This window comes from Typopeltis vanoorti, chromosome 17 (assembly GCF_054136105.1).
Source record: "Typopeltis vanoorti isolate ZY-2024b chromosome 17, IOZ_Tvanoo_1.0, whole genome shotgun sequence".
In the NCBI taxonomy this organism is placed as follows: domain Eukaryota; kingdom Metazoa; phylum Arthropoda; class Arachnida; order Uropygi; family Thelyphonidae; genus Typopeltis; species Typopeltis vanoorti.
Window position 1 is genome coordinate 52716563 of NC_143565.1, and position 13525 is coordinate 52730087.

Here is a 13525-nt window from a genome sequence, read left to right on the forward strand (position 1 = left end):
ATTTTGTCTTCTTTCCACTAAATCTTCCCCCCTCCTCCTCTACTTTGCTATCACTGCTGCCACATAAATTTATATAGTGAAATAGTTAATTAAGGTGATGTAAAGAGCTTGCAGAATTATTTTAATAGTCTTATGGTATGAGCAAAAGATAACCATTGCCAGTTTAATGCTGAATAGCATAAAGCAATGCAAAATGCATTGCTTTATACTATTTGCTATTGTTGTTATTTGCTTAATGCAATTGGGATGAAGAGATTATAGTCTTTGCACTGCTTTGATGGAACTGTACTGTAAGAAATTGAAGGAATCTGGTTGTGCTAGTGGAGGATAGGGAGTTCTTCAAAAGAGGGCTGGTGGGATCAGGTGTTGCAGAACTAGCCCAGATATCTCATAGAATTACTTGGTCATTGTGTACTAACAAACAGATAAGAAACTTATCATTCTCTCTCTCTCTATAAGCCTTTGATACAGCAATGTCTGGATTACTATGCACAGGTCTGGTTGACTGGGTTTCTTGGAGGTAAAGAGGAGGAGGAAGGCTAGTGACCAGCATAGTGAGTGATCTTCAGAAAAATGCTCTCTCTGACAATAGGTTGAGATTGTGGGTTGTGCAAGTTGGCTGATAGGCAAAACAAGAGGATATATGTTATTGAAACGTTTAAACAAGGCAAATAACAATATTTAATTGCCTTGTTCAGTGTCCAAGATTGAGCCATAAAGAACTAGAGAGAAGACTGAGGATCTGACCAGTGTGATATTTGTGTTGATCGATATTTTTCTCTTCCTTCAAATCTTGGTGAGCTGATTCATTACACATCTCCCTGTTGTAATCAGTCTTCTTACTTCATATAATTCCAATTCATCTAGAATTCAACAAGCCCAGATAGTTACTGATTGACATTGTTTGTAAGTTCTGCAGTATTTCCATTATGATTCCTATCTAGGATCATCAGCTTTGTTTTACTGACATTGATCTTGAGTATATATATGTCAAACTATGGTATTCTATTCTTCCAGAGAGTTCATTCATATCCTTTGTTTTCTCTTATTCATACTATTTCTTTGCCATATCTTAAGTTATTGATTCTTAAGCTGCCTATTGATATGCCTCTGCTCCAGTTATTCAGAGATCTCTTGATTTCCTCACAATAGAGATTGTAGAGTCCAGGAGATAGTATACAGCCTTGCCTTTTCTCCTTTTTGTAAATGGAACCAGTCTGATAACATATTATGAACTCTTACTACAGTTTGGTTATTGTTGTAAAGTTAACTTATTAACTGAATAAGATGTTGGGAAAAGTCAGACTTAACATTATTTCCCACATATTGATTTCTCAGTAAGATATCTGTAATTGGTTATGGTACCGCTTCACTTCACGAATCCAGCCTGTTCTAAAAAGGAGGCCTCAAGTGATTATTAATTCTTTCTTTGATAATGTAGAGCATGATTTTACTTGTTTGATATTATTGTTGTTGTTTTATAGTTTCACATTTCTTAGTCCTTCCTTTTTTTATGGATTGGTATGACTGTCTTCACCCAGTCCAGTGGCCAACCAGTAGTCCAAATTCAATTGCATAATCTCAGCATTACTTCAAGCCCTGCTCTGCCCATGCAGTTTATCATCTCAATATAAATTCCATCATTACCTGCTGCTTTTCCATTTTCATATATTTGATAGCTAATTCACCTCTTCTCTGAGGAGGAGATTAATTTTACCATGTTTGTGTCAGACATTGTCTAGTATATCTGAAATTTTGTGTAGATCTTTGCAGTATTCTTTCCATCTGTATAAAATTCCTCTTTTTTGGTTAGGACGTGCTCATCTTTATCTTCTATGCTGCGGTTTTTTTTTGTCTTGAAACTATTAGAGATTGCTTTAATTTTTCAACACAAACTGTTTCATTACTGTCAACATGGGACTCAATCTCCTCACATTTTATTAATGTATGTTTCTTTATCTTTTGATATCATTTGAGTATTCTCCATGGAGATACCTTTGTAATAATGATTAGAAACAAATGCTAAAGAAATCTTTTTCTTGTAGAAAAATATTTCTTTATTGCTTTACTGATTTCTTTTGTAATAATTTCTGTTAGATTGATTTGCCATTTCCATGGATTTAATTTCTTTCCTTTGTTGATGTCCTCATAGCCCAAGTTCCTTCAGCTGTAAATCCAAAATAAACCAAATAAATCTGTGTTGATCAGATCAAGTCTCTTGATAGTCTTAATTTTCTTTCCACTGACTTTTGGGATATAATGATTTGCTGTTTCATTTAAGGTCAACTTGGCCTCGTTCCATAATTCATGTGATGTGGCATTTTCTGCATGTTGTAAGACTTCATGAAATCTTTCTTCACTTTCATTCTTATATGCTTTTGAGATTCTGGTGAAATCATATCTGTTTACAGGTTTTTCTTCATGGTTTTTAAATGTATCCTCAACTAACAGTTGGTGATTTGATCCACGGTCTACTCCAGGACAAGTCTATAGTTTTTCCATCTGTTTCTAATCATTATTATTACACAGGTATCTTCATGGAGAATACTCATCGAATGATATCCATTATTCACACAATATCTGTCATACCTCTCCTTAAACTCATTCACTGACAAAACACTCGCAACGACCTCTGGCAACCTATACCGCCCTCTAAGCAAAAAATCTAGTCCTAACACCCTCGTTAACCCCACTCTTATATAATTTCCATGGGTTACCCTTGTTCTCTCTCTTTCTGCTATGTACTTGGTCTTCAGTATTAATCCTATAAAACTCTTTTAATAACTTATATGCTTTTATCATGTCTCTTCTTTTTTTTGCCTGTCATCTAGTTTTTTGAAACCCACAAACTGTCAATCATAGAGAGTATTCCATAGATCTGCCACATTCTGTCATCTCTGGATTCTTTCCACCCTTCTTCATCCCCACAGAATGAACAAAATAGTAATATGAAGGTCCTAAGATGAACATTATCAGTTGGAACAAAGCTGTTGTAAGAGGAAAAAATGGTGAACTTATAAAAAATAGAGATGCAATAGTCAAAAGAATTCAGGAATTTTATACTGAACTCTATGAATACAAAGATCGTGACATTCATCTATGGATAACTCAAGTGAGGAAGAACATGATGCCTGTGGAAATGGCACTGCGAGAAATGAAGAATGGAAAGGCTTCAGGAGAAGGTGGAATTATGGTAGACTTCTTCAAATTGGTAGGAAGCCCTGTTATCAAACAGCTGACTAAACTCTTTAATAAATGCCTAAAACAGTGAAAAATTCCAAAAAATTGGAACAATTCACTTCTAATATTAATTTTTAAAAAGGGCAATAAGGAAGAAATTAAAAACTACATACCTATAAGCCCCACCATATATAAAGTTTTCACAAAAATTATAAATAATAGAATAAAATCTAAACTAGAGGGAATGCAATTCTGCGAACAAGCTGGATTTAGAAAGAATTACAATACTTTGGACCATATTCACACATTAAGACAGCTCATTGAAAAATCAATTGAATACAATAAACCCTTATGTCTGGCTTATATAGACTACGAAAAAGCATTTGATTCAGTTAAAACATCTGCAACACTAAAAGCTCTTGAAACCCAGGGAACTGAGAAACCATATATTGAAACACTAAAACATATTTACAATAATGCAACTTCTGTAATTAAATTATATAAAAACAGTGAAAAGTTCCCAATACAAAAAGGCATCCGGCAAGGCGACACCATATCTCCCAAATTATTTACAGCTGCACTAGAGTAAGTCTTTAGTAGCCTTGATTGGAAAACAAAAGGAATAAACATAAATGGAGAAAGGCTTCATCATCTGAAATTTGCAGATGATATTGTCCTAATAGCAGATAATCTTGAAGATCTGGAAGAAAGGCTAAATGAAGCCTCCAGAGTAATTGGATTAAAAATAAATAGAGAAAATACAAAAATAATGATGAATAAATATATTAACCATAGAACTGAAAACCATGAATTAGAAAAAGCACTTCATATGTGTATTTTGGCCTATTGTTATCCTTTGAGGAGTGCCACAGAAAAGAGATTGAACGAAGAATTCACTTTGGATGAATGGCTTATGGGAAAATGAGAGACATATTCAGAAGCGACATCCCTATGAGTATTAAAATAAAGAACTTTTATTATTAAAAGACCAGAAGATAAATGATAAAATATACAAAGAGCCAACAAGTTTCACTAGCCACTGTCTAGCATTTTCAAGGCTGAACTGGTGTGAAAACAAATGCATTAAGTTACATTTAAAAAACATATACTTTAGTAACTGTTAGGCCATTACATTTGATCATTCGTGTTTGATGGCGTGCATATGTTCGGATGCTTCAGTCAGAATCTGGTACATGACCACGTGTTGTGTAGTTTTTTGCATATTGTAGTTCTGTTGAACTGAGAGAGATGATGAGATTTTTCCATATGCCTTTAAGAATAATACCTTGATTTCTATTTAAATTATTGCCTGTGCGTAGTACCACAGCTGCTTCTTTTAAAGTTCTGTGTCTGTAGTCATTCTCGATGTAAGGTATAGAACTGTTTTTCCAATCTATAACGTGATTTGATGTTGAGAAATGATGAGCTAAACCAGATGTGATGATTCTATTATGATTGACATCCCCTACATGTTCCTTCTGTCTTATTTCAAAACTTCTAGAAGTCTGACCAATGTAAGAAAGGCCACACGTGCATAGAATTTCATATACTCCAGGACATTTGAAGAAAGGTACGTCATCTTTGGGTGTTCTTAACATCAGAGTGGTTTCTAAACCAACTACCATGATCAGACAAATCTTAAGATCACCCAAAGATGAGGTACCTTTCTTCAAATGTCCTGGAGTATATGAAATTCCATGCACGTGTGGCCTTTCTTACATTGGTCAGACTTCTAGAAGTTTTGAAATAAGACAAAAGGAACATGTGGGGGATGTCAGTCATAATAGAATCATCACATCTTGTTTAGCTCATCATTTCTCAACATCAAATCACGTTATAGATTGGAAAAACAGTTCTATACCTTACATCGAGAATGACTACAGACACAGAACTTTAAAAGAAGCAGCTGTGGTACTACGCACAGGCAATAATTTAAATAGAAATCAAGGTATTATTCTTAAAGGCATATGGAAAAACCTCATAATCTCTCTCAGTTCAACAGAACTACAATATGCAAAAAATAACCCGTGGTCATGTACCGGATTCTAACTGAAGCATTCAAACACATGCACTCCGTCAAACACGAATGATCAAATGTAACGGCCTAACAGTTACTAAAAAACATACAGTTACATTTAAAAAACATAAAATGTATGTTTTTTAAATGTAACTTAATGCATTTGTTTTCACACCAGTTCAGCCTTGAAAATGCTAGACAGTGGCTAGTGAAACTTGTTGACTCTTTGCATATTTTATCATTTATCTTCTGGTCTTTTAATAATAAAATTCCTTATTTTAATACATCAGACCAAATATGTACAATTTAAATCCCTATGAATCTAAAAAGGAAAGCTTTTGACCAGTGCATACTTCCTGTCCTAACATATGGAGGAGAAACATGGACTTTAACAGAAGCCCTAAACAAAAAGCTGAGAATAACACAACATCGCATGGAAAGAAGTATGCTAAAAATAAACATTAAGAGATAGGAAGACAAATACCTGGATAAGATCTCAAACAGGTGTCATGGATATTGTAAAATACATTAAACAGGCTAAGTGGAGATGGGCTGGCCATATTGCCAGATGCAGTGACAGGAGATGGACTAGAAAAACAACAGAGTAGACATCAATGGATGGAGGAAGACCGAGAAGAAGGTGGAGAGATGAACTGGAACAAATTACAGGGGTGAGATGGATGGGAAAGGCAGAAAACCGAGTGATCTGGAAAATCATGGTGGGGACCTTCGTCCAGCAGTGGACAGAACCAAAAGGTTGAAGAAGATAGGGAAATGATAACTTCTATCCCTGCTTGTTAGTGTATTCTTTAACAACCATGTAATCTGATGTGCTGTTTTGGCTACCTTCACAATGTGCCCCTCTAAACCTTAAGTCCCTGGCCTCATCAGTTTCCTGCAGTTTATTGCATTATTCCAAAAGTGTAATTACACTTAACAACATTAAACTGGCAGCCATTTATCTTGTCCATACTGCTAGTCTATCATCCTGATATCTCTACATCATCTTCATTTACAATCACTCTTCCCAGTTTTGCATCATCAGCAAACACCTGAATATTCCCCATCAGATCATTTTCTGCATCACTGATGTACAAATTAAACAACAGAGGACAAGTACTGATCCTTGTGGTATATCACTAGTCACCTGCCTTCTCCTGGACTCAACTCCTATAAACCACTCTATCTGTCCATCAGCCACCCTCTAATCCAAAATACCAGATTCATACACATCCCCATTTGCTCCAATTTATGTTCTATTAGAAATCCTGTCAAATGTCTGCAAAGTCCAGCAGTTTCACTGAGTAGCCATTTCCCTTATTCAACTCCATTGTCACTTTATCATATAATATATATAAAGTAAACAAATTACTGAGGCAAGACTTACCCTTCACAAAACGTTGTTGTCCTTTATAGAACATCATATTCCTATCCACCAGTCCTGAACTCTGTCTCCTCCAATTTCTCCAATACCTTTTTTATTGCCACTCCTGAGATACTAATTGTCCTACAATTTTGTTGGAAGTATTTTCACTTAATTATATTATAAATTAAAGATACCAAGAAGTTATATACTTGGTTTAATCCTTCATCCAAGTGTAAGCAAACAAAGTTTGCACCTGAAGTATTTTCAGAACTGGGGCAACTTGTATATAGAAGTTAATAACTTCACATCACTTGCATACTCGTAAGGATATATGCTTTGCATTATGGAATACTAAAGCAAGCGATGTTAAGTTCTATATTACTTGCCCCAGTCCTGAAAATACTTCAGGCAAACTTTGTTTGCTTTCACTTGGATAAAAGATTAAACCAAGTATATAATTTCTTGGTATCTTTATTTTATAGTATAACCAAGTGAAAAAACTTCAAACAACTCTCTCTAATCCAGAGCATTTTATAATAATAAGGTGTGGCACCATTTGGCAACTTATATATGAAAATATGACTTTTGCATTACTTCAACCTTAGTATCACCTCTGGGTCTGGCTTCCACTGAAGAGACCCCAATAAAGGTTGAAACCGGTCTGGGTAGTGACCCTTCCTATAATACATAGCATTATACATTGCTATAATGATATGTGCTTTGCATTATGAGATACTAAAGTAAGTGATGGGAAGTTATTAACTTCTATATACGCATTGCCCCAATCCTGAAAATACTTCAGATTCAAACTTTGTTTGCTCACACTTGGATAAAGGATTAAACCAAATATATATCACCTCTGGGTCTGGCTTCCACTGAAGAGACCTCAATAAAGGTTGAAACCGGTCTTGGTAGTGACCCTTCCTATAATACATAGCATTATACATTGCCATACGGATATGTGCTTTGCATTATGAGATACTAAGGTAAGTGATGTGAAGTTATTAACTTCTATATACGCATTGGCCCAATCCTGAAAATACTTCAGATTACACTTGGATGAAGGATTAAACCAAGTATATAATTTCTTGGTATCTTTAATGTCCTACAATTTTCTACTTCTGTCTTGGAGTCCCCTTTATGCAGTGGGACTATTTTGCTACTTTGACACCTTCTCAGTACTGAGGCTTAAATTAAACAGCTTGGGAGGAGCTGATAATTCTCTTGCATGTTCTCGTGATATATGGGCTGATGTGCCATCTAATCCCATGGCTGTGTTTGCATTTAGGTTCTGCAATATTTTAATCACCTTCATTTCTTCAACCTCTATTCTTCCATTAGTCAATATTACATCTGGCATTGCAACATCACCACCTAGATGGTACACCCCTGCAAAACGTTGTTCAGTAATTCAACTATTTGGTTTGTTTCATGCATCATACATTTGAATTCTCATGGAAAAATAGTGGTTTCTCTTTGCCTTCTCAACTGTAATAGCATAGCCAACAAAGTTGATGTGCCCATTCTGGAAGCCATTTTGATGGGTGTTTTAATGCTGGCCGCAACTCACCATGTCATAGTGCTATTATAAGGTATTAAAGGTATTTTATAGGAACGTTGCTGCCATGCAAACACCCACCCCACCCCACAATCTGATAGCATTGCTGCTTGTCTGCAGCTGCTTATTTCGCTTATGACTCAGCCTTATTAATAGTTGTCCACAGTATCCATTAGATACTGTGAGCAGAGCTGTATGTCCCTAAGGTTGTGGATCAGGAGCATACTTGGTAGCATACAGCTCTACCCTGGGTGAAAAATTGCATAAGGGAATGAAAAGCAAGTTTTTGTATGCTAATTGTATGGAATTTAATGGGTGTTTAGAATGTACTGCTTGAGAAGATGGCAGAAGTGATGCAAAACAGACATGTTCTGCAAAATGAACCTAAGAGATTCTAGTAGCAAGGCTTATACGTTGGTTAGACATAACTGGTAATTAGTTTACGGAATTAACAACGCAAATGAAGTATATTAATTAAAGGTAACTTTAATGAATCACTTCTATATTTCGGCAACGTCACATTGCCATCTTCAGGAACATAAAGATATGGTATGTGCACTCAGGAACTAACACAAAGCAAATGAGGAAGAAAGCAAGAAACTAATATTGTTCTAAACAGGCAGAACAACAAATATCAGGATTTCAGAACACCAAGACTACATCCGGTTTCACCAGTGCAGCCGCTCTGGACTGGCAGACCATGCCTTAGATACCCACCATAAAATTCGTTGGAAGAAAACAAAAATAATTCATTGCAGCAAGTTTAAATACGAAAGATTATTCAAAGAATCTTCAGCAGCTCTAAAAAACGTTCCTAACCTCAACAAATTTGGGTGCATGAAACTGCCCCAAATTTGGGAGACTTTCATTATGAGAACTTCAGCCCAACTGCCAAGACTACCATTAGCCCGCAAGAGGGCACCATTAGGACTTTAGGAACAATATTAGTTTCTTGCTTTCTTCCTCATTTGCTTTGTGTTAGTTCCTGAGTGCACATACCATATCTTTATGTTCCTGAAGATGGCAATGTGACGTTGCCGAAATATAGAAGTGATTCATTAAAGTTACCTTTAATTAATATACTTCATTTGTGTTGTTAATTCCATAAACTAATTACCAGTTGAACCTAAGAGATGGTGTGATGGGGTTTGTCTAGTACCTAGAAGAGACCTCATGCAACGAGCCTGTTTCTTTTTTATGTGATTTCCACTCACAAAAGGTTGTTTGCCTATAGTATATTAATACAATGAGTAGTAATGGGCTATGGATTTTTTTTTTATAATTTATTTTTATTTATTTTTTACATAGTCTGGAAATTCTGCTCTAGAGACCAAACATGGTCTTTTCAAGACTAGGTAATGGAATTCATTTATCCACCTAAAGATAATCACAAGCGTCCATGTTTATGACCTGATTCAAACCCATGACCTGTTAATTGGAGAGTGGATATGCTAACCACTCGGCCAACCAGGCCATATGACAAACTGGAATGGGGGGAGGGAATGGAATAATGTGAAAAATGCTGAAAAGCATTGAACTGAACTATTAATATTAATATCACTGAAGGAGTGACTAATACCATGATTGTAACAGTATTTCAGATCATCTTATAAATTGCATTTTCATCCCAAAGTTATTGCTTATTTATGTTGGTATTGCCATTATGCCTATCTGAAAGCAGTATGAGGAACAGGAACATGATGGTTAACTGTTCTATACCATGAAGCTTAAATTTAAAAATTAAATACAAGGGGTGTCTGGAAAGTTCTGATAAACACCTAGAACAAAAATGATATTAAAGCAAATGATATAATCACCAGAAAAAACATATCTTAAAATCCTTTAATCCCCATGTTTCATCAAATTGTAGTACTTTGTTCTTTTTCTTTTGGGATATATAAGAAGGTGTAAAATTAATTTTTGTTCTAGGTGTTTATCAGAACTTTCTAGACCTCCCCCTCTCCTCCTTGTATATATGTAGGTAGTCATAAATTCATATCACTTTGTCATTCAGACCTTTTGCTCATGACAGAAACACAATTTTAGCTACATCCACTACTATCCACCTTCCAAATTACATCCACTACTTCACTGGGCCTTTGAAAGATCTAATATTGCTTGCCAGAGAACAGCTAATTTAGAATCCTCTACTTTTGGCCTCCTCTGGCTTATGGTTTCTCCATTTAGTAACATTCATCTGCTACATTTGTCAGTTCTCAAACCCTGAAAAGCATCCTGACCCCTTCACATTTCTCTCGAACATCTGCAGCCCAGCTATCCAAATAGTGAGGTCATCTTCCTAGTTAATCTCAATCCCCCACAACTACAATGGGCTCCCTGTTTACTACATTACTGACCAAGTTGGATGAGATGCAGAATTGTTTGCTATAAGCGGTGACCTAATTCCTGATAATCCTCTCGACTCTCCCAATACTCTTGATATTTTTAGCTAATTCTCCTTCCAGATGTACTATAGAGATCACATCCTCTTGGTAATTCGATCATTGGGCAAGTCTTCTCTCTCACAGAATGTCCTTCCTCCACCCACTCCCAACCTCATGTCCTTTGGATTGCAAAAGGTATGAAGTGGGACAGTTTGGGATTTTTACTCTTCCTTTCTATGGTCTAACTATTGCTCCACTCTTCCAATCAAATCTGCTCCAAGCAAGTCACAGAAATCATTTTCACTGCCACTAAAGGTCTTCATTCCCTATTCTACCTAAAGTTCTCATCTATTTTCCAAGCCCTCGTTCAACGGAAAGTGTACCAAAGCAGTCGAAGGGAAAAAACTTTGATTACTTAGTGCAAGTAGTTTGCATTAAGAATCTCAGCTTCATTTATTGTGTGCCTCAGCATGGGATGAAATATTGTGTGCTGAAATATATGTAAAACAGATGATTGCTGCAATAATGAGAAGGACGCTGACCTGCAAAGATAAGAGCTATCATTCTGTTGTATAAGACCCTGATCAGACCACACTTAGGCTATTTACTCTCAGATTTGGTCCCTAGGATTTGAAGGGGATAAATTAACTGTGGAATGGGTACAAAGGCAGATAACAAAGATAGTTTAAGGACTGTACAATGTTAGTTATGAGGATCGGCTGAGGGAACGTGGACTGCAGAGTTTGGTGGATAGGAGAGATGATATGATTGAGACTTTTAAACTGTTGAGAGGTGGTTACAGGATTGACACTGGGGAGTTCTTTCGCTTGGTTGAACAGCAGGAAGGAGTGATGACAAGGGGCCATCCCTGAAAGTTATGAAAGGAAACTGTGAGCAAGAGGGTGAGGAGTGGTTTCTTTGCATGGAGGGTGGTTGAACCTTGGAATGCATTGCCTGATAGAGTGGTGAGAGCGAGAACGGTCAATGAGTTGAAGGAGTGGTATGATAGAGTTTGTGTTTCCTAGGAGGGACCTCCCATGATGAGTCCTGATAGACTTTGTTTCCTAGAAAGGGCCTCCCGCGATGAGTCTTTTGACTCCATGGAGGCCTGAATAATAATAATAATAATTAATATAAATATATAAAATTGAATTTTATATTAAATGTAAATTTGCCTTTGATTGGTAAGAGTGTTAGCTTCATCACCCAATAAGTTTTGCTATTTCCACCATGACTATTATTACAGGAACAGTACTGTAGTTTCAGAAAATTTGTGGAAAATATTATTTTCATCTGTAATAAAAGACTTAATTCTTTGAGATACATGTTCTTTAGGTCAACCTTAATTTATCTGCATTTTCTAAAATTTGGAACATAGATATTCAAATTCATAAGTAGCATATCTTGTTTTCATCATGCAGCTCATACAGATATCCGGTTTGTACCATAAATTATGTATTTTTTGTATAGGACAAATTAAAAAAATGATGTTTATTATTATTATAAATTGCAAAAATTAAAGTGCTTATGATCATATGAGAACCATAATTTACATCTCTTTAAAAATGTCAAGGAAAAAAAAATTCATTTATCATATTTTGAAAGTAGCTGTTTCAATTTTCACATTTACCTTTGATTTTAAGTGTTTACCAGTGTTGGCATTAAAAGGTTGAATTTGCTGGATAATCAATTAATGAAATTAGTTTTGTTTGAGAAGAACTTGAATAAAAAAAATGTCCTTTTTTTTATGCAAAATTATTAGATGTTTTCTGTTTCACTGAATTTTATAGCCAAAGTTATATCAGAGTGTGATAGATGATGTCATCAATAGTGTAAGGGAGGCATTCATGGATGAAGGAGTAGATGAACAAATCCTTTTAGAGTTAAAACAAGTGAGTACTATCTCATTCATAGGGATTTTTTTTTTACTATTTTGATATCTGAATGTCAAATGCAATAATGGAGTTCTATTTGTGTTTATCATTGAGCATTTTTATCTTGTTTGTCTTATTAGCATTAAAAAACAAAATACTTAAAATATTGTTGAAAGAAGGTCTTCTGGCATGTTACAAAAAGCTTATATAAATAAATATGGTGGGCGGTAGATTGCATTGGGGTAGTCGCTGTTATTCATAGTTGGTGGATGTTGAGTAGTGGAAACAGTTGTAGAATAGGTGCCCTCCCTTGATGAGCCCTTGAACTCCCTGAAGGTGTCAAGTAATATAATAATATATTATTATTATTATTTAATATATTATTAAATAATAATAATATATTATTATTATTTGTCACCTCCAGGGAGTCCAAAGACTCATCGAGGGAGGGCATCTACCAACTCTGTCTCCATCACTCACAATCCACCAACTAACTGCAACTACACCAACGCCATTTATTGCCAACCACCACTGGTATTTCCACAGACAATCAAACATCCATGCCCACAGCGGGATTCGAACCCGCAATCTTTTGGCTGAGGAGCGGATACCCCCCCCCCCCCCCCCTAAGGATCTACTCCCTCCTTCTCTGTTTCAAGTGTGTACAAGACTCCTTGTTCTTGTAACTTCTATTATGGCCTAACTTGAAAGATCTGTCAACATAATTTTTGATCATAAGAACTACATCTTTCGCCACAACTGTGATCAATCAAGTCTAGCTGACAAAAAAAAAAAAAACTTTATTGTTATAAATATGGTCCCTTTTGGCCTTGGCCAGAAATGGAAGATTGGCAGGTGTCTGCCTGACAAACTATATTCATCATTACCAAGAATCAATCAAATCCTTCCACTGCATGTAATTTATCTATTCAGTCCATTGGAACAACAAAAAAATTCTTCATAAAAGCTGTTTCATATTAGAAACACTGTACAAAGCCGCAAAACACTTCTTCATAATCCAAATAAGCAAGTGAGAAAAGCTTTTTTCAGTTTGAGTAGCAGTTTTTTAATCTAATACATCACTTATTTTTTAAAACTTCAGATTTAATTATCTTTTTCTAGCTTTTGACTTTAATACATCAGAAC

The 13525-nt window shown here is 35.6% G+C and overlaps 1 protein-coding gene across 1 annotated transcript in view; it reads left to right on the forward strand.

Moving 5' to 3' along the window:
- Positions 1-13525, forward strand: part of LOC150097389 (transcription initiation factor IIA subunit 1-like) — a 158183-nt gene that overhangs the window by 38048 nt on the left and 106610 nt on the right. The window contains exon 2 of the mRNA XM_090407218.1: positions 12296-12397. Within this exon, the coding sequence (XP_090263344.1) occupies positions 12296-12397 (102 nt within the window). The remainder of the gene's footprint in view (positions 1-12295; positions 12398-13525) is intronic.